This window comes from Mauremys reevesii, linkage group 1, assembly GCF_016161935.1.
Source record: "Mauremys reevesii isolate NIE-2019 linkage group 1, ASM1616193v1, whole genome shotgun sequence".
Lineage (NCBI taxonomy): Eukaryota > Metazoa > Chordata > Testudines > Geoemydidae > Mauremys > Mauremys reevesii.
Window position 1 is genome coordinate 273,986,332 of NC_052623.1, and position 20,827 is coordinate 274,007,158.

General features: G+C 43.4%; 6 protein-coding genes across 6 annotated transcripts; 3 read left to right on the forward strand and 3 right to left on the reverse strand.

Moving 5' to 3' along the window:
- The first annotated feature begins 100 nt into the window (after positions 1-100).
- Positions 101-476, forward strand: LOC120374139 (histone H4). The gene has a single exon (XM_039493428.1). It carries the CDS (start codon positions 105-107, stop codon positions 414-416), a length of 312 nt encoding a protein of 103 aa, XP_039349362.1. The 5' UTR covers positions 101-104; the 3' UTR covers positions 417-476.
- Positions 477-1,687: 1,211 nt separating this feature from the next.
- LOC120374054 (histone H3) lies at positions 1,688-2,475 on the forward strand. The gene has a single exon (XM_039493266.1). The coding sequence runs from the start codon at positions 1,969-1,971 to the stop codon at positions 2,377-2,379; it is 411 nt and encodes a 136-aa protein (XP_039349200.1). The 5' UTR covers positions 1,688-1,968; the 3' UTR covers positions 2,380-2,475.
- A 502-nt stretch (positions 2,476-2,977) lies between these two features.
- Positions 2,978-3,364, reverse strand: LOC120374134 (histone H4). The gene has a single exon (XM_039493417.1). It carries the CDS (start codon positions 3,347-3,349, stop codon positions 3,038-3,040), a length of 312 nt encoding a protein of 103 aa, XP_039349351.1. The 5' UTR covers positions 3,350-3,364; the 3' UTR covers positions 2,978-3,037.
- A 5,967-nt stretch (positions 3,365-9,331) lies between these two features.
- On the forward strand, positions 9,332-10,078 carry LOC120374219 (histone H2B 8). Its single transcript, XM_039493530.1, has one exon. It carries the CDS (start codon positions 9,546-9,548, stop codon positions 9,924-9,926), a length of 381 nt encoding a protein of 126 aa, XP_039349464.1. The 5' UTR covers positions 9,332-9,545; the 3' UTR covers positions 9,927-10,078.
- A 1,485-nt stretch (positions 10,079-11,563) lies between these two features.
- Positions 11,564-12,328, reverse strand: LOC120374207 (histone H1). Its single transcript, XM_039493512.1, has one exon. The coding sequence runs from the start codon at positions 12,284-12,286 to the stop codon at positions 11,633-11,635; it is 654 nt and encodes a 217-aa protein (XP_039349446.1). The 5' UTR covers positions 12,287-12,328; the 3' UTR covers positions 11,564-11,632.
- A 2,038-nt stretch (positions 12,329-14,366) lies between these two features.
- Positions 14,367-15,039, reverse strand: LOC120374213 (histone H2A type 2-C-like). Its single transcript, XM_039493524.1, has one exon. It carries the CDS (start codon positions 14,959-14,961, stop codon positions 14,572-14,574), a length of 390 nt encoding a protein of 129 aa, XP_039349458.1. The 5' UTR covers positions 14,962-15,039; the 3' UTR covers positions 14,367-14,571.
- Positions 15,040-20,827: the final 5,788 nt, after the last annotated feature.

The following is a 20,827-nucleotide window of genomic DNA, read 5'->3' on the forward strand; positions in this document are numbered from 1 at the left end:
CCGCCCTTTTTCCTCTGCAGTTCTCAATCAGGTCGTACCCCAGGCAATATACAGAGACGTTCACTCACGCTCGCTACACAGCTTTGTCTGTAACTCTAACGAATATGTCTGGTCGTGGTAAAGGAGGCAAAGGTCTTGGGAAAGGAGGCGCTAAGCGCCATAGGAAGGTGTTGAGGGATAACATCCAGGGTATTACGAAACCCGCTATTCGCCGTTTGGCTCGTCGTGGGGGAGTGAAGCGTATTTCAGGCCTCATTTACGAGGAGACTCGTGGGGTACTGAAAGTGTTTCTGGAGAACGTGATCCGAGATGCTGTTACTTACACCGAGCATGCGAAGCGGAAGACTGTGACTGCTATGGACGTTGTTTATGCGTTGAAGCGCCAGGGTCGTACTCTGTACGGATTTGGAGGCTAAACTGTGCTAATAATTCTTTTCAAAAACATCTATAACCCAAAGGCTCTTTTCAGAGCCACCCACACTTTCGTGAAAAGAGCTGTTGTGCTTGTATCTTCCTCCTTCGGCAGAGAAGCTCGATAGAGCAAGAGCCCATGCTAATGTTTATATCTGATCAAACACCAGTCTGTTCTAGGTGGAAGTGGGTTTTCTAGAACTGCACTACTTTTCTTATCTTCAAAATCAGGATTAATACCCCCGTCCCGATTTTCACACTTGCTGTTAGGTCATGTTCTATACACCACACGAGCGCCAAGCCTCAGTTAATGTGGATTTCAAAGCGGGATTTTCAATCTGGCCAGCAACGCAGGAAGCGATGTTGTATGTTAGCTTGTGAAAGCTCTAATGATGAGGAACTAACCCCACCACAAAATGTGTGGAAAGGGGAGGGTTTCCTGATAATAGTCTCTTAAAGTGCTATATTCTCTAATTGTGTATTAATCTTACTCTCTTCCCCCGCAAATATCCTAGACCAACAGCAAGCCATTTTACTTTCAACGATGACAGATACTACATACCTTTCCCAGCCAGTTAAAAGAAATACGGCTCTTTTTCGTGTAAACGTGGTGGCTCTTAAAAGAGCCTTTGGGTTTTTAGGTGATTGCAAGAGGGGCTTTAAGCTCTTTCCCCACGGATGCGCCGAGCCAACTGGATATCTTTAGGCATAATAGTGACTCTCTTGGCATGAATAGCGCACAGGTTGGTATCCTCGAAGAGCCCCACCAAGTAGGCTTCGCTGGCCTCCTGCAGGGCCATAACTGCCGAGCTTTGGAAGCGCAAGTCGGTCTTGAAGTCCTGGGCGATTTCACGCACCAGGCGCTGGAAGGGCAGCTTGCGGATGAGCAGCTCGGTGGATTTCTGGTAGCGGCGGATCTCTCGCAGGGCCACAGTGCCGGGGCGATAACGATGGGGCTTTTTCACTCCCCCAGTGGCAGGCGCGCTCTTCCGGGCAGCTTTAGTAGCTAATTGTTTGCGAGGAGCTTTACCACCAGTAGACTTACGAGCGGTCTGCTTAGTCCTGGCCATTCTGTACAATTACTTCTCCTAAAGCTGAAAACAAGAAACAAACGAATCACACCCAGTGCGCTGACCGCTCTTTATAGACCAACTCTGTATCATGATTGGATGAGGAGGGGACGACAACTCTCATTGGACTATTTAAAATACATTTGAAAAGCCCGCCTTATTTACAGAAAGCTCCGATTCCAGCACGTCAGTAGTACCCCCGGAAGTGTTGTGGATGGGGCGGTATTTCTTAAGTGACTGATCGATTATATTATTAATTCTAATATAATTAATGGATCTCATAAACTCATAGCCACTTTTTTTCTGGCCGCCTCCTCACTGAACATTTGGAAGGAGAGAGGAGTAAAATGTATTTTGAATAGTCCAATGAGAGTTGTCGTGTCCTCATCCAATCATGATACAGAGTTGGTCTATAAAGAGCGGTCAGCGCACTCCGTTCCATTCATTCATTTCTTGTTTTCAGACTTAGGAGGACTGATTGTGCAGAATGGCTAGGACTAAGCAGACTGCCCGTAAATCCACCGGTGGCAAAGCTCCTCGCAAACAATTAGCTACTAAAGCTGCCCGGAAGAGCGCACCTGCTACTGGGGGAGTGAAAAAGCCCCATCGTTATCGCCCCGGCACTGTAGCCCTGCGGGAGATTCGCCGTTACCAGAAATCTACCGAGCTACTTATCCGCAAGCTGCCCTTCCAGCGCCTGGTGCGTGAAATTGCCCAGGATTTCAAGACCGATTTGCGCTTCCAGAGCTCGGCCGTTATGGCTCTGCAGGAAGCTAGCGAAGCATATCTAGTTGGCCTTTTCGAGGATACTAACCTGTGTGCTATTCATGCCAAGAGAGTCACTATCATGCCTAAAGATATCCAGTTGGCTCGGCGCATCCGTGGGGAAAGAGCTTAAAGACCCCCTTTTGCAACCACTTAAAAACCCAACGGCTCTTTTAAGAGCCACCACATTTACACGGGAAAGAGCTGTATATTTCTGTTTTAAAAAGCTCAGAAGGGTATATGCTATTCTTGAGGAACATAAAACAGCCCGGCCATTGGTCTAGAATTGTCGTGGGCTTTTTTTTTTAAAAAAAAAGCTCAATGCACGAATAGTTTACAGGTCGTGGGTGGTTCCTCTTTAGAGCGCCCGTAAAACAACATACAACATCGCTTCCCGCGTTACTGACCAGATTGCAAATCCCTTACTTTGAAATTGAAGGTATAAGATTCCAGAGATCAGACAAGCCCATGTAGGTGCGCACTTACTAATTTTAAGCCGTGTGTGTAGCTTTAATTGAGTCTTGGTGTTTGTGCGCGTAAGTACTTCCCCAGTTGAAAGTAAAGTGTACAGAAAACCCGATAATTTTGCAGTCGTTCTATAAAATGTCACTTCGCACAGTACAGATAATTGACTCGATCAGATATAAACAGAAGCATGGGCTCTCCCTCTTTCGGGTTTCTCTGCCGAAGGAGGAAGATGCAAGCACAACAGCTCTTTTCACGAAAGTGTGGGTGGCTCTGAAAAGAGCCTTTGGGTTATAGATGTTTTTGAAAAGAATTACCGGTACAGCTTAGCCTCCAAATCCGTACAGAGTACGACCCTGGCGCTTCAATGCATAAACAACGTCCATAGCAGTCACAGTCTTCCGCTTCGCATGCTCGGTGTAAGTAACAGCATCTCGGATCACGTTCTCCAGAAACACTTTCAGTACCCCACGAGTCTCCTCGTAAATGAGGCCTGAAATACGCTTCACTCCCCCACGACGAGCCAAACGGCGAATAGCGGGTTTCGTAATACCCTGGATGTTATCCCTCAACACCTTCCTATGGCGCTTAGCGCCTCCTTTCCCAAGACCCTTGCCTCCTTTACCACGACCAGACATATTCGCTAGAGTTACAGACAAAGCTGTGTAGCGAGCGTGAGTGAACGTCTCTGTATATTGCCTGGGGTACGACCTGATTGAGAACTGCAGAGGAAAAAGGGCGGGTTATTTGCGCCTTCCCTCCTCCCAAGCTCTTCACTGTCTATGCCTGCGGCGCTCGGGGGTGGGACAGCGCTAGGCAGGCAAAACATTCCACCACGGTTTTTTTTTTTTTTAATGCTTTAGGATTAGGAGACTCAGTGCTAAGGGCTAGCACTAATCATTATAACTGCTTTAGAAGCCCACGTTTCCTGCACTGCTGGGCCTCTCAGCGGCCTGCTGGTTAAGTTAGGAATCTCTTTACAATATCTTTTCTATTCGTCTTTTGAATAGTTTCCCTTCTGATAACATTTTTCGATAACGCGGCTCCCCGTGGGGGTGGGTGCTATTCTGTGGCTTTGTAAAGCTTCCCTCTTTCCCCCTCCCATTTCAAGTAGGAATCTGCGGCAAAATATGACCAATCGGGTTCCCCGACAGATGCTTCCCTCCGCCTCCCCGACATTCGTCGCCATTTTCCAAACTTGAACAAAGGAAGGTTTAAAATCTGCTACATTCAGCTCTAATCAAAAGTAGCGAGGCTGCGCACGTATGTTCCTTCTTTATTCTGTCTCCTCACCTAATGTGAACGATGTCGCTGCCACAGTGTGACTACTGATTTGAATGGTTACAGAAAGGGCACTCAGAAAACTTGACTCCTGTCCTGAGTGCAGGGGACTAGATTAGATAACCGCTCGAGGTCCCTTCTTGTCCTATGATTCTATGAAATCTATTAATCTGTTTCACAAAAGGAGTTGTGGGAGTGTGTGGGAAAGATCAGTAGCATTTATTTTAACTTATAAGGTGGGCATAAAGTTTGTGTGTGTGATTTTGAAGGAGCTTGGTTTTTGCCTACTTGGACCAATTTACAGGGAAAAAATAACCCAAATCTACCGAAAATTATGCAATCTATGTATATTTGCCCAGGTATACACACACGGTAATTAAGGAACTACATAGTAACAGGTTGTTTTTGGTTTGCTGATCTCTGCAAATCACAAGCGATAAAGATTTTCTCAAAGTCAGTTATGAAATACAGCACTGTTTTACTTTTATTTTTCCTTTGTTTCCATCTTGGGGAGGTGGTGGTTTTGTTGGTTGGTTGGTTTTGGTTCTCCTCCTCCCCAATTCATTCATTTGGTGTGCTCCCCATATGGAATAAATCAAGGACATGTGTATGAATTTTAACCAGGCAGCACCTTTATTATTCAAATTACATTCAAGGTTCCCATGGGGAAACAGATCACCACAGTCACTCCCACTCCACTGATCCTTTGCCAGTTCTTGGGTCCCCCACTGCACAGGGAGCCAATCACACTAGAAAGCTTTCTGTGCACTTCCTCTCAAGCATTAGCATCCCTCTCTCTTTCAGGTGTTGAGATGAGAAGGGACCTCAAACCCCAACTAGCACCACATCAAGTGTATTGGCAGGGTGGTTCCTATAGGATAATGCCTGATTCCTTCCCCTCCCTGTAAAGGCTGCTGTGCCCCATGCTAAGAAGAGGAATCTCTCACTTCCACAAGGTAAAACATGAGATAGACTAAGCCCTGGTGTCCTGCCCTTAAATCTTTCCACCAAGAGGAGTTAAGTATATTCCAGTTCCTGTCAGGGACGTCAGACAAGCCTCTGTTCAGAATACAATATGCATGTCACAAGTATGGACCATTTGGGGCAAGTAGGATTCCTTTCTGGAGTGGTTCTGCTCAGCTCAGCACAAGATCTGCACTCCCGATGCCCACTTGAGAGCACACAAGGAGTGATATAGAAGAAATTCCAAAATTGAGCCATTTTCCCCACGGTAAAGAGTGTTCAGTTCAGTGACAGGTGCTCTCACACTGGAACCAGTGTGGGGGTACATGAAACACCCATCTCCTTGGAAGAATTGTGCACTGGCACTAACCAATGTGCTTGAACAGGACTGGTATGCAAGGAAAGAGATGGACACATTTAAAACCTTTTAAAGCATAATCTAATAATCCAAACATTGTCAGGGAAGGGGGGCGAAGGGATTAAACTCCCACCTTCACTAATGCCTTGCCTTGAGGACCCCATTAGGCCATCTGGCTCAGGGGATTCTACTTTAGGTTCTCCTATTTAACAGACAAGACTAGAGGCCTGCAAGGCTGAAGGCTGCGCATTATCATGCTTTGGAGGCATGGCTTAGTGTCTCATGAGCACGGAGAGAGAGGACATCACAGCTACCATGTTTATCCATATTTCCAGCATGACAGAGATGCTAACATAGAGGTGGCTCCTTACTGGAGAGCAAAGTCACTTTAGCTCTATAAGCAAGGAGAAGTCTCTCTTGAGACATTACATCAGACAACGAAAACTAAAAACCAGAGTTCTGCACAGCCTCACATACAAACCCCTTCCTGCATCTCATACCAGTGTCTGCTTAGTGTACAGTTTTCACAGGGTTTTTCAAGCACCTTTCACTAGATGATCTATTCATACCCGCATTATCTTGGCTTCCCTTGGCAAGCATGGGGTTCAGACAGGTGTGGGAATAGTCATTTGCCTTCTAGTAACAGATTATTGTCTTACCCTAGCTTGTATTGTATATTAGAATGGACAAAGACTCCTCCCCCTGTGCTCCAATTAGGGGTTTGCTCTAATAGAGCTATAAGTATGCAACCCCCTATCTAAAGTTTATAAGGCTGAAGCAGGGCTTCAACCCATTAAACTGCTGTAGGAAAGGACCCTGAGTGAATATTATATTTGGAGGGGGACACTCCTCAATAGATTTCTCATTATATCAGACCACATCTCAGAGGGATGAAGTCACCAGCAGCATCAACACCAGACATACCACCTATTGCCAGTGACTGAAGGTTTCCATTTTCACTTCCAAAAATGTCAGTTGCTATATCGTGCATAATTTCAGGCTGCAAGAATGGCTAGTGTCCCAGAGGCGAAGAGGGAGAGATCACAACCACAGGGGAATGCTCAAATAGAAGGGGATTCTGTACCAGAAGCAAGAACCAAGCTAAGGAGTGTCAGACCTAGCTCCTGATCAGGGTGATCAGTCCAGCCACCAGACTGTCCTGCTGGAGCAGTGATGGGCCCAGAGCATGAACCAACTAGATTGGCACAGCAAGGCAGAGTCACAAGGTAAAACCCACCCTACAGCTGAGAGGGATGGCAAACTGGGACCACTCCCAGAGTAGCATTTGGCTGCTGATCACCACAAATCACAGGTGATAATGATTTTCTTGAAATCAGTCATGAAATATACAGCACTTTTACTTGTCCTTATCTCTGCTTTTGTTGTTAATTCCCCTTGCCCCCCCATTTGTTCTTTTCCAGTTGCAACTATGTCACTTAGAAGAGTAATTAAAAAAAAAGCAGAGTAGAAATAGTTGGGGAGGGGATTTATTGCCTTATTATTATTATTATTATTATATAGTATTTGTTATATAAAGAGCCCAGGGAAGTTTGTTTAGTTGCTTGGTTTTCTTGTTGATTTTGTTTGTTAAATCATTCTTGGTTTTCACCTTTGAAAATAGTGATTTCATTTAAAAATTATTTAATATTTACAAATCATCAAAATAGTGATGGATTATTTATATAATTCCTAAGAGTTTACAGTATAAACATAGAAATAAATACAACCAGAGGTGGATATGGGTGTCACATAAATTTGTTTTTTAAAATAAAATATGTTTGTCATATAATTTGTTAGCATCACATTTTCTTTGTGCATTTTCTAATTTTTAATCTTGTTGTCTCTATTTTCCTTGCATTAGCAGAAAACTTTCACAGAAGCTTTCTCAGCCCTTAATTTAAGAGGCAGAAGTTATGTTTCTCAGCATTTCTTACAATTTTGGGTGGTATCTCCGCAAAATGCCTTCCTCAGACACATTTATGATAGATCTTTAAATTCTCTTTCAAAACAAGGCACTAAACAAAAAGCTTTATGAAGTAAATGGTATTATTTATATGAAAATTAAACACAAGTGTTTTCAGGATGAAGTTCTAGAAAATCCTAAAAGACGTTATAAACTATATAAATTTAAAAAAAGGTGATGGAAACAGTAACCTCAGTTTGTAAATAGATTTTTCACTCCATATTGGTTTGATAATATCACTTAAGGATTTTAGGGTGGGATTTTCCTCAAAAGCACTGAGATGTGGCCTAACTGCTTCAACTGCAGTAACTGGTAATAAAAATCCCTTTCTATTGAGTCCAGCTGGAAATGAGTTAGGTTATAGGTGAGTGATTTTGACAAACCCCCACTTCCTTTAAATGACTGTATCATGAACATGAATTACTAATGATCTCTAGGCAATGAGTATCTACTGTGGTTAAGGGAAAAAAACAGTTTTCTAGAAAACTAGGGTGGAAAAAAGGAAAATGTGCATAGTCCAATAATAATGTTAGATCACTGCAGTTTCTGTTTGCTAAATGTAAACAAATGAACCAAACAGCAGTGGATTTTATTATGCAACTTAAACATAATTCATAATGTCGAGAAAGTAGATAAAATATACTAACCTATTGCTACAGCACTTGACTGAAAATTGAAATGGCTCTAACCTTTGGATTTGAAAGTGTAGGATAACAACACCCAACGATGGTTTAGAATGAATCATTAAAGAATATGTATTTGTATAAAATCAACTCTCCATAATAAAAATATAGATGTCCACTTTGAAGACACTTTGATTATTGTATTAAATCATTACATTTTCTTATTCATAATAATTTTATTATTCAATGTTAAATTTACACGTTATTTTTATTATCACAGCTACCCTGGTTAGATGTCAATAAATAAATTTTCATTTTGATTAGTAATATCTAGAGGTCTTGAAACTTTGTTTTATGTAACACACACAGTGTGAGGTAACTAAGCCAGTGTCCTGAAGGCACATGGGATATATTTAATTTTAGTCACAAGAAGTCAATAGGAAAAAAACATATCATTAAGCATTTTGTCTTTGTATAATGAGAGATGAAATTCTGGCCCCATTGAAATCAAGGCCAAAAACTCATTGACTTCAATAAAGCCAGATACTCCCTGGCTTGTTGGTCTTGCAATGAGTTGCACACAGGCTGACCCCTGTGGTCCTCATTATAGTATCATTTTGTAATTTTAACCTTCACCTATTGTTCTTATAAAGGCTTTCTATATTTATTGCATCTCAAATATTTCCACATCAAATTTGTTCAGTTTAAATTTTTTTAACCAAACTGCCACTACTTTAAATTCATCATTCATTCTGAAAAACTGTTTTTATAGTTTTTGTTTTTTCTTTTCAATGATCATCAACAATAATGAATATGCCACAGTCCCAATTATTTCCTTAATTGCTCTTGTGCTACCTCATCTCCAAATTCTGATCACAGTTATAATTGTGTTATTTCATGAGCCTACAAAGGGGATGTGCAGCTACATCTGAAGCCACAGATTTGGCCTGTAAGAACATATAATTACTAGTGATGACAAACAGGGAAAGAATCAAGGTGAATTTTGGATCCCACTGGCAAGTATTAAGGATAGAGTGGGGGAGAAGAGATGGAAACACAATTTTAAAAAGAAATCTGTAGACTGGATTAATTTAACCTCGAGAATATTGATAAACAAATATGGAACTTTATAATGACTTTTCACAAATGCACTATTTAGAGTGCACTTGTATAATTTGTATCTTTAATAGATAAAGGTCCTAATTTTATTTTTAATTTAATTACTAATGTAGGAGTAGACCCCAGTGATCGGGATTGAGAGTAGCGTCTACAGGGATTTGTGTCCCCCCATAATATAAACAGCTATAAACCATTACTAAATTCGACTTTGGCTCTAGCTTTACAGTTTTAAAAGCTATTTGGGACTGCACCTAGAGTGAAACATTTGCAAGTATTGCTTCCAACTATTGGTTGGTAAATTGCTCTTTGATTGGCTGGAAAAAAAACAACCAATGGTGACATGGTATCTGAAGCTGACCAATTATGAAGTAGTATGTGCCGGTGAGGACACCATTAGTTTCTTATATCAAATAGGAAGTCAGACAGCAAAAGCTACTTATTTGCATACGTTCCCTATAAATACAAGGGAAGCTGTGCTATCAGTATACTGTTGTTCTTGAGTTATACTACGAACGTAAATTGCTACTATGCCAGAGCCAGCAAAATCTGCCCCTGCCCCTAAAAAGGGCTCTAAGAAAGCTGTGACCAAGACTCAGAAGAAAGGGGATAAGAAAAGAAGAAAGACTAGAAAGGAGAGTTACTCTATCTACGTGTACAAGGTATTGAAGCAAGTTCATCCTGACACCGGCATCTCCTCTAAGGCCATGGGCATCATGAACTCCTTTGTAAACGACATCTTCGAGCGTATTGCTGGGGAAGCGTCTCGTTTGGCTCATTACAACAAGCGCTCGACCATCACTTCCCGGGAAATCCAGACCGCTGTGCGCCTGCTTCTGCCGGGGGAGTTGGCCAAACATGCTGTGTCTGAGGGCACTAAGGCCGTCACCAAGTACACCAGCTCCAAGTAAACTTTCAAATCTTTTCAGCTATAACCCAAAGGCTCTTTTAAGAGCCACCCACCTTCTCAATGAAGGAGCTGTATTACTATTTTATTTTTTATGTACGCAGAATAGCTAGTGTATAGGAAAATATAGGATTTCATTTTCAAACAAACCCTAAACAGAGCTTTACTACAAACTAAAGCTTTATTTGCTCTACTTCAGTTACCAATTTTCTTTGGTGGTTAAATAGGACGATGTGTTACTACTTCACCCCTCAGCAAGGAGCATGAAGTCAACCAGCTAGCACTACAGGTTTGTGTTTGATATTAGTCTGCAGTGTGTATCTTATTGGAAATACTGTAAAACAGGTAAGTGAGGATAAGGACAAGATATTTGAAGTCTGAACTGACTTATTACACTTCATTTTCCTCCAGTTCCTGATTTGAGGAACTCCCCAGAGCCTTTTATTGAATATTTAGAGTTGGAAATGAGCAAATTAGTTTAATCCCTAGAGCTTTGATTAGAGCTCCTAGTATAGATTTACTGTGTATGGCCAACAAAACATTCTATTCTGAGTTTCATAACTTTGTGAAAGTTATAGCTAATGCACAGGGACTGCTTTTGGCATCTTTGAGCATTAGGAAAATTTGGGGGGAAGGGGGAGTTGAGTTCTCAATACTACTGAAAATATCCTTACAACACACGCTGAACAGTTGTAAATCCCGACTGATGAAACGCGTCTAGAGTATCACAGTGAAAACTGGTTGGTGAAAAGCATATGCTATGCAGTAAACGTGTACTGATCCTGAAGCGTTCCTGAAAGGACACCTATATTGTACGTATGTATATAGGGATTTCATCGTCTGTGTGGTGGATGTGACCTTCAAATGAGTCAGTTGTGCAGTGATACATAATTTCTGTGTTTAAAATCTTGGTACTCTTAAGGTTCTCCACCCTACATGTCCTCTTAATAAATAAATTAAATTAGTAAATGGCAGGATGGTTCACATTATCGGTTTTGATCTTTTAATATTAACTAGGCGGGCCTAGGCATTGAGCGGGAGAAGGTACAGCTAACGCACTGGGGGGATATTGGTAGCGAGAGGGAATAAAACCACAAGATAAAGGCTAAACACCCAGTGTATGTCAACAGTGAAAATAAAACTACGGAAGACTCACATGCCTCTCCCCACCCCCCATCAAGATATACGTGTTCAGATTTTAAACGTATGTCAGCGCAGGATGCCCGGCTTTAAACCCCGGGGCGGGAGACGGACCAATCCTTGCACAGCGCGCGCTTTTCAAACCCTCCACCAATTTAGTTCTGCTTCCCGCAGCCAGTCAGGTAACTGTTTCTAAAGCCAAACATTTACTCTTTGTCCCCTCACTAGATCTCTCCTAGCCCCCCCCAGCTGTAGGCAGAACAAAGAATGACCTGAGCACCACTTAAAACCTACCGGGGGACAGAGGAAAGTCTTCCAAAGAGGAGTGGGAGGGGAACCCTTAGAAACAGTAGCCACAAAATAGTTCGCTTCCCCCAGAACGACAGAGTAACTTTTAAAAAGTTACTTTGTAATATTTCAACGTTTCGTCACAAAGGGGGAAGATTTGTTACTGCTGTTACGGTGAACGCACGAAGGTTTCAGCTCCTTTTGGAAAAGGTGGGTGGCTCTTAAAAGAGCCGTTGGGTTGGTTTGCACGAGTTAAGACTCTATTTTCCTTTTCAAGCCGCTTTACTTCTTCTTGGGCGCTGCCTTCTTAGCCTTTCCTGCTTTGGGTTTGGTTGGCTTGGGCTTGGCCGCCTTGGGCTTCACCGCCTTGGCCTTAGCCGGGCTCTTGACTGCCTTTTTCGGCTTGGCGGGTTTGGCCTTTTTCGGGCTCTTGGCCGCTTTCTTTGCCGCGGAAGCCGCTGGTTTCTTGGCTTTTTTCGGGCTCTTTTTCACGGCCGCAGCCTTTTTGGGTTTCTTAGCGGCGCTGGCGGGTTTCTTGGCAGCTGGTTTCTTAGGCTTTGCCGCTGGCTTTTTCTTGGGTGCCTTTTCCTTGATCTCACCAGGCTTCTTGTTGAGTTTGAAAGAACCAGAAGCGCCGGTGCCTTTGGTCTGCACCAAAATGCCTTTGCTCACCAGGCTCTTCAGTCCTAACTTGATGCGGCTGTTGTTCTTCTCCACATCGTACCCTCCGGCGGCCAGAACCTTCTTAAGCGCGGCTAAGGAGAGCCCTTTGCGCTCCTTGGAAGCGGACACCGCCTTGGTGATCAGCTCGGTCACGCTGGGACCCGAAACTTTACGGGCTTTTGAGCCTCCTGCCGCCTTCTTCGGCTTTTTAGCGGAGGTTTTTGCCCCAGGAGCGGACACAGCGGGAGTGGCAACAGGCGCAGTTTCCGACATTCTAGCAGACGTTTCCTACGAATCAGAAGAAAACAATTGGGCTAGAGTAGGTCAGATGCCTGGTATTTATAGAGAACAGCTACTCTGTGATTGGTGCGTTAAAGAGCCCGCCCAGCTGCGAGCCAGAAAGTACTCTTCTTCCCGTTCAGTTTGTGTTTCTTGGAGGTCAAAAAAGTGTGTTTTTTGCAGTATATCCGCCACCGAATCATCCCCACTTTATAGCCTGGTGAAGGGGAAAGAGGGTATTTTCATTCAGTAGAGTTTCCCGTTGGAGAAACAAAAGGTGAGTTTTAAAAGAGTCAATAAACCGCGAGTCCTGGACCTGGGGAGACCTCGGGAGAGAGAAACTTTTGTTTTTCCTTCTAAATAAAAGCTGCACCGTGTACAAAGAAATTTCCAAAGTAATGAAATGTTATTCTTTAAAGGGTCTTCTCCCAATCAAGGCTCAAAGCCAGAAATTTGAATAAATGTTTTCATAGTAAATTGATTTCAAAGAGAAGGAAGTAACACAAACTCGTCCCTGAGCGTTGAATATGGATTAGAAATTAGCTTCTTTGACCAAAATCTTTTACCCTCCTTAAAACGTGAAATGTTCAATTAGCAAACCATGGAACAATGCGAGGAGCAGATTGAAGTCCCGTGAGGGACTGTTTGTGCCCCAAAAGTGGATGACTTGTTAAAGCAGAGCAGTTCATAGTGTGCTGCCCTGTGTACAATACAGAGCTGCTAGTTCTATCTTATTCCTGTGTTACAGGAACATTAATTATCCTAATAGACAAGGTCATAGTAACTTCAGGTGGAAGAATTATTGACGAGGTTTTATTAGACTATGAAGAAAATATTAACATTCATTAACGCAACACTGCGTTTCTGAACTGATCCAGTAACCAACTTTTGAAATCCTGATCCATTGTCTAAAGGGCATGGCTATTGCTAAAATCTTTTCATTCTTGTACATTACAAACTTCAGCAAATTGTCACTGACATTTATCTTTGGTTTAGGTCATAGGGGTTCTCAAACTGGGGGTCAGAAAGTTATTACATGGGGGGTGTCATGAGCTTTCAGCCTCCACCCCAAACCCGGCTTTGCCTCCAGCATTTATAATGGTATTTAAATATATTTTTAAAAAGTGTTTTTAATTTATAGGGGGGCACACAGAGGCTGTGTGAAAAGGGTCACCAGTACAAAAGTCTAAGAACCACTTCTCCAAGACTAGAACACTGCATATTACACATTGTTCAATTAGTTCCTTATTAATATAAATCCATCACTATTTAAGATAGAAAGGCTTGATGCAAACTTTGAGAACAAAATTATACAATAATGTTAACACACACAGGGAAAGAAACAGAAGAAAACATTCCCTTATTATTAAATCAAATGCAGAGCTCTCCCATAATTGGCAAGGTTTTACCTTGTGTTACAAGTAATTCCTAATGGTACTATATAAGATGATTAGATTTTAAATCAAGAGTAGCCATTTTAAAACACTTTTTCCTGTTACTATTTCCTTTGATTTGTGACATTTTTGAACCCACAGACCAGTTTCATATACAACATCTAATCATAAATAGTTAATTTGATATAACAAGAGATTTTGTCCCTGATCTCCCACAAACTTTAATGTATCCAAACTACAGAAGGAATGGGTTAAACAGTATGTTACCTATATTTGAAATTAAACTTGTTAAAAACTTATGTACCTGAGGAATTTGAGACCCCCTTTTAGGGGAATTATGGTTTCACTATTATTTTGGATTCAAAGGGACCTATCAATATTTGGGAAACAGTTCCTTAAATATAAGCATAAAAAACAGGGTAGATGAGAACTTGGGTAAAATTGTAGATATATTTTTTGTCACAGCAATATTTAAAAAGTTAGTCAAATAGGATGGATTCAACATAGAATGCACCATAATCACTTGTTTCTATTGAATTAGTATTTATTTTTCTCCTTGGTTTACTATGATTATATATACACACACGTTTTATAATCTGTTTTGCCCCCATCAATATTTATGGAACCTGGAAAAACAAAGGCTTGATGCCTTGTTTCCCATCCCCCAAAGGGGCTTCCATTATTCCTGAAAAATGAATGGGGGGATTACTAATAAATGCTTTTTGACAACCCATAGTAAATGGGGGGAATTTTCTATTTAAAACAGAAGGAGCAGCCCTGTTTGCTAGTGACATGCAGCTCTTTCCATGAAAGAGTAGGTAGCTCTGAAAAGAGCCTTTGGGTTAGCGCTGAAGTTGAAGTGTTCATCTTTCTTCTTGGTCAGTTTCATTTGCTTTTGACCTTATGGCTTTCAGTTTTCTTGGGTAGCAGCACGGCCTGGATGTTGGGCAGGACACCCCCCTGAGCGATCGTCACTTTCCCCAGGAGCTTGTTGAGCTCCTCGTCGTTACGGATAGCGAGCTGCAGGTGACGGGGGATGATCCTGGTTTTCTTGTTGTCCCGAGCAGCATTGCCAGCCAGCTCTAGAATCTCAGCGGTCAGATACTCCAGCACCGCGGCCATATAGACCGGAGCTCCAGCCCCGACCCGCTCAGCGTAATTACCTTTGCGGAGCAACCGGTGCACACGCCCCACCGGGAACTGCAGCCCAGCCCGCGAGGAGCGAGACTTCGCCTTAGCCCTCGCTTTGCCTCCCTGCTTTCCCCGGCCTGACATTGCAATTCCTACTCTAAAGACAACGTACTGCAGACAATCTTCTAGAGCTACCCTGGCCGCGTAATAGCGCGCGGATTTCTGTCCTTTTATCCTGTCCGTGTGACTGCTAATGTCAGTTGTGATTGGCTAAAAAATGAACATGGTCTGTTCAACCAATGGTGATGCGGATCTGAATATGACCAATGGCTAAAGAGTAGTGCCTCTAGTTTCACCTTTCCTCCCTCTACGCCCCCTTCCCTTTCTGCATTTCTCAGAGGTTGTCTTGCTCGATCTACATTTCCCTCAATAATGACAATTGACTAACCTGTCTTTATCAACGTAAGGATTTTCTTTTACAGCGTGTACTTTGAGTATGTGTGTCCTAGAATATTTTAATGCTTTTCTGGCTGCAGAAGTAATAACTGGTCCTTCCACATCGGTGTGGTGTGGGATATTTAGTTAATTATAAAATAATTGATTCAAGTATGATTAAAAGGAGAAGAGTAGAATGTTTTTTTCCTGCATGAATCTTGCCATAAATGAGATACTTGTATTTAGTTTTTTGCTTGCCCCCATGTGAATAAAAAAGGGGTAATTGATGTCTTTATAACATCTTACCAAAAGATCCAAGTATAATTTCACAGGTACAGAGATATTTTCAGCCCCAAAAAATAGAATAATGCTATCTAAAATGTGCACAGTCAAAATATCATCATTGTGGGGAATGCTCAGTAGCTATTCTTCGGTACCAAAAATGTACAGCTATTTAGAAGAAGTGTAAACAGTTTGTCTTCAATAGCAATAATGTATATCTTTTTAGGACTGGGAATAATTCTGAGTAAAGTGTGTTTAGCTTGTCACAGATTTAGTTAGAATACCCAGAAAAGTGATTAGTTTGTCAAGAAAAGCTAAACAAGAAATTCAGATACTTTTCTTTGAGGAAGGAAGGGAGTTAAATCAACAATATTTGCCACCATCACAGTGACAAAACGTGGGATTTGAATTTTTTTAATCATTTTTTTAAATAAATCAAGAATGTGTTAATCTGGAAACAAATAATCCAGGTTATGTTTTACACTGGTCAAGGCTAGACAACATTATCCCTTTTAATGTTTTGGAATCTAATATGATCTATCAGTCTCTGAGGAACAGTTTGTGATACCATTAGACAAAATGAAAAATATCTAACTACACCAGTAGTCCAACTGACTTCAGTAGGACTTCTCCAGGTGTAAGGCTATCACAATCTGGCCCTAAAAGAGAACCATTAAACAGGTCAGCACCTCAAGTTGGAGCAAACAGAGACCCTAACCTCAGCCCAGTTGTAATGATCTGCCCCTGATAAAGGTGTCATCACTGTTACCCCCTGTATTCAGTATTTCCCGCTCCACCATGGATATTAGCCATCAGCCAAATCTGAGTCAGAAACCAGCAGGGAGAGGACCTTCATTGTTATGGAAGCTACCATATGTGGTTTAAGAGCAACATATAAGAGTCATCATCAGCACAGATAGTGAAAATACTGAAAACAGTAATTGTCTTTGAGAAAGAGACTGTCATTTCCGATATGTTTACCTCAGTGGGGACAAGGCCTGACTGAGGGGTTTAGATTCTACCACAAATGCATTTTAAATAATAATAATAATTTGCAACTTTCTCAGGCCTGTAAACAACTCAATTAGATTTGATTGAAATCCTGAGGGTCAAAAGGAGGTAGTATGTAATTCTTAAATTAAATGTGTCCTGGAACTCTCAAAGTAGATGGACACACCTCAATGAATCCACCTTCAGAGTGAGACACCCCTAATCCCAAAGTCTAATTCAGATAGTAAAGCCATTCCCCTTCCCTGGTCCTTCTGCAAATTAATTTGAAGTGAGTATGCTGTTGGACAGATCACTATTTGTTTCAGCCAGCTAGACCTCAGTAACAAACAAGGGTGAGCATCCCATTCCATATTTGAGGTGGAAAGTGATGGTTTTATTAGTAACTTGCATGCATTAAACACTACATTGATGTCACTGCCCATTTCCCTAGGTGCCCAAGAAAAGCATTCTTAGTGGCTGTGGCCAGGAAGTTTGGTTGGAGGTGATTTTGGCTGGTTGGTAGGCTGTTCTATTTTGTTTTCCTATCTGAATCTAGTCCATGGGTTGTTACTAGAGCTGGTTGGAAATTTTCTGATTTTTTTTAATTGGAAAATGTCAGTGTATTAGAATTAAACCTTTGTGGGTGAATGTGTCAATTTTGTAAAAATTCTGATGGAAAAAAAGGCAGGTTTCTGATTTTAAAAAAAACTGATTTTTTTCATGGAACAGAAAATCCCATTCTCATACAGCTTTAGTTGTGAGCTTTTACATGCAGACCTCTCTTCCATAACCCATGTTTTGGGCACCTTTTAGATGGACTCTTCTAATGTACTCTCCATAGGGCTACACCTTAAATCCAGTTGTGAACTGAAACTTGTGCAGAATGTGGTAACTTAATTGTTAAGCAGGTTAATTCACAATGAGCACATGACACCAGCTTTCCAGTTTTGCACTGGTTGCCTATACACGTTCACGTGAAGTTTCTGTTTGTTGTAACAAAGCCTCAAAAGGACAGGCACCTCCCTTTATAAAGGTTCACTTCTCTCTGGTGCCATGCTGCTGCAACTGAGAACAGAGGATGCATTCAAGCTGGAGCTCTGTTGGTCTATAACAGGGGTAGGCAACCTATGTCATACATGCTGAAGGTGGCACGCAAGCTGATTTTCAGTGGCACTCAAACTGCCCATGTCCTGGCCATCGGTCCGGGGGGCTCTGCATTTTAATTTAATTTTAAATGAAACTTCTTAATCATTTTAAAAACCTTATTTACTTTACATACAACAATAGTTTAGTTATATATTATAGATTTAGAGAAAGAGACCTTCTAAAAATGTTAAAATGCATTACTGGCACACAAAACCTTAAATTAGAGTGACTAAATGAAGACTTGGCACGCCACTTCTGAAAGGTTGCCGAACCCCTGGTCTATAAGATAAGGAGTTTGGAAGGACATTCTCCATAGGTGCTCCTCCTCAGCTTTGTAATGCAGTCCTTCCCCCCTTGGATAGCTCCATGATGTTGACTATTTAGGAAGACAGAAAATACTTTTTTTTTTTAAACAGGGTCTTGGGGTGCACTAAAGGAGATATGAGGAAGAAATGTGATGAGTGGGAGATTTTGACTTGTAATATATTAAATAACAGGTAAATAGCATAGCTGGTAGAGAGGGGAGACAAGCTACTGAGGAATCTCCTCCACCACTCCCATGGTGAGGAGTGCCTGCACCTCCTGGATAAGGAGTTGCTCATGAGAGGGTTCCCTGAAGAGAGACAGGGAAGGGTGGGGGGGAGGGAGGGCAGGAGCTGAACTGGAGAGACTATGCCTCTTCCACTGTACGAAGAACCCAGCGGTCTGAAGTTATTTAGGACCAAGTGTGGTAGAAGTGGAACAAATGATTAAAAAAGGACAGGGAAGAATGCAGAAGTGAGGCTGGTGTACCGTCCTCGGGCGCCCCTTCAAAAGGCCTGCTTGGAACCCAACAATGTTTTAGTTGGGCCCTGGCTTTAGTTGGAAGGCTTTCTTCTGCCATTCCTGCCCCTTCTCCTATAAAAATCCTGCCCTGGCCCAGGAGGATAGGAACCCTGCTGTTGCTGCTGAGGCTTGAAATGTTTGTGTTGGGTTGCCAGGGTGTGCATACCCAAGGATCTCATAATAGCCCTTGAGTCCTTTAGGCTATGGAGTCTAGAGTCAGTCTGCTCCACAAACAGACCTGCCCCATCAATAGGCAAATCCTGCATGGTCTGTTGAACCTCAGGCGGAAGTCCCGAGGCTACAGCTATGAGCTACATCTCATGGTGATACTGGAGAACAAGGTGTGCACCAATGAGTCTGCAGCATCCAGTGAGGCCTGTAAAGAGGTCTGTGCCACTATCTTGCCCTCCTCCACTATAGCTCCAAACTCATTCCTGGACCCAGTTGGCACCAGCTCCTTACATTTGAACATCCAATTCCTGGAGTTGAAGCTATATCTACTCAGAATTGCCTGCTGGCTGGCAATCCTGATTTGCAACCCCCCATACAGTACACTTTGCGCCCAAATAAGTCCAGGTGCTTGGCCTTAGGCATGGGGGCTTGTTGCCCCTGCCTTTCCTTCTTGTTCACCGCAGTCACCACCAACGACTAAGCTGCAGGCACATGAAAAGGTATTTGTACCCCTTAGATGAGACAAAATACTTCCACTCCATACGCTTCATGGTGAGAGGGATGGAGGCCAGGGTTGCCAAATGGTCTTAGCATTGGCCTGTATGGTCTTGATGAGGGGCAGAGCCACCCTCAATAGGCCTTCCGGGGCCAGGATGTCAACCACTAGGTCCTCCGACTCCACCACCTCCTCGGCCTACAGGTCCATGTTTCATGCCACCCTGCGAAGGAGATCCTGGTGGGTGTGGCTGTCTATGGGGGTGCAGTCACAAGACAGAGGTGCCGGCAACCACCTCGTCCCGGGAGGAAGATAACGAGGCTGATGGGGGAATGGGGTCCTCCTGACCCTCTTGCTTTCCAGGGACCTCCTGTCCTGTCTTGCTGACTGGGCCAGGCAAACCTGGATCAGGCTCAGAAATTGGGGTTGGTTGGGGGTGGGGGGTGAGGAAACTGTACCTCCTTGGCACCCCTGGGGTGGGGTGACCGTCTGAAGCCTCCTGCACCTGCAGTTTGGAGGTCACCCCCCCATGAACCTTTAGATTGGGCACCCTGTGCCTGGTGGTATGCCCATGGTGTCCAAAATGGGCACTGCACTGGTCCCTGCCACTGCGTCAGCCATAGCCCTGCTCTCACCTCAGGCCTTCCCTGGCCCAACCAGTGCCGGCCCCATTTCAAGCATCTAGGCCTCATCTTTGAGTCCAAAGATTGGAACCAGGACCACGATGGCCAGGTCGGTGCTAAGCAGAGCTGGCCTGGTGAGCGGGGCCACAAGCCTGGGGAGCAGCACCACAATCTGAATCTGTGAGGGGTCACTGATCAGTGCTGGGCTGACCGGTGTCATGAGCAGGACCTGCTACGCAATGGAGATCGACAGGAGGATTGGTATCATGAGCAGGAGTACCGCTCCAGGTCATGCCAGTGCTGCAAGTACAGCTGGTGCTAGGACTCCAAGCGGTGCAGACACACCATCAGCCGAGGGACAGAGCATCGCCGGTTTGCCTCGAGACAGTGCCACATGATGCGGTAATAGAGGCTTGACGCAAAGGATGGGTGACCTCAGCGCTGTCATGGCAATGAGGTCTCTTGTAGCCTCAAAGGTGTCCGGGATGAATGGCACTTCCACCTCCTTGATGAACTGGGCCAGGGAGTCTAACAGCAAAACTCGACAGTCTCCCCTGTCGGGCAGAAGTCAATGATGCCATCTCCAAGGGGGTCTCTATGACCAGGTCCGTCACACCACCCCTCTGAAGCCAGCCAATGGGGCGCATCCCAGAGAGGAGCACCCAGTGCCCAAGGCTTTGGAGATGGCACCATTGACTTTGGCCCCACAGGGGGGACTGTCGAGTCCAGTGCTGTTAGACTCCCCGGCCCAGTTAACCCATTCATCCCAGCCACCTTTGAGGCTGCAAGAGATCTGAGCCCATTTTCTCTGATGGCTTGGGACTCCAGAACCCTGTCTTGGTGAGCCAGACATGCTAGACTGCTGCAACACAGATTCTGAGTCTCAACCATGCCCCCAAAGCTGCAGACTTAACTGAAAACAGCTCAGCAAGTACTCCTGTTTCCAGCACCCAGAGACCCAACTCCCACTGGGATCCAAACCGCAACTAAATTCATTTTACTCTGTATAAAGTGTATACAGGGTAAATTCATAAATTATCCA

Coding starts and splice junctions, on each gene's coding strand:
- LOC120374219 (XM_039493530.1), top strand. CDS start 9,546: ATGCCAGAGCCAGCAAAATCTGCCCCTGCCCCTAAAAAGGGCTCTAAG.
- LOC120374207 (XM_039493512.1), bottom strand. CDS start 12,286: ATGTCGGAAACTGCGCCTGTTGCCACTCCCGCTGTGTCCGCTCCTGGG.
- LOC120374139 (XM_039493428.1), top strand. CDS start 105: ATGTCTGGTCGTGGTAAAGGAGGCAAAGGTCTTGGGAAAGGAGGCGCT.
- LOC120374054 (XM_039493266.1), top strand. CDS start 1,969: ATGGCTAGGACTAAGCAGACTGCCCGTAAATCCACCGGTGGCAAAGCT.
- LOC120374213 (XM_039493524.1), bottom strand. CDS start 14,961: ATGTCAGGCCGGGGAAAGCAGGGAGGCAAAGCGAGGGCTAAGGCGAAG.
- LOC120374134 (XM_039493417.1), bottom strand. CDS start 3,349: ATGTCTGGTCGTGGTAAAGGAGGCAAGGGTCTTGGGAAAGGAGGCGCT.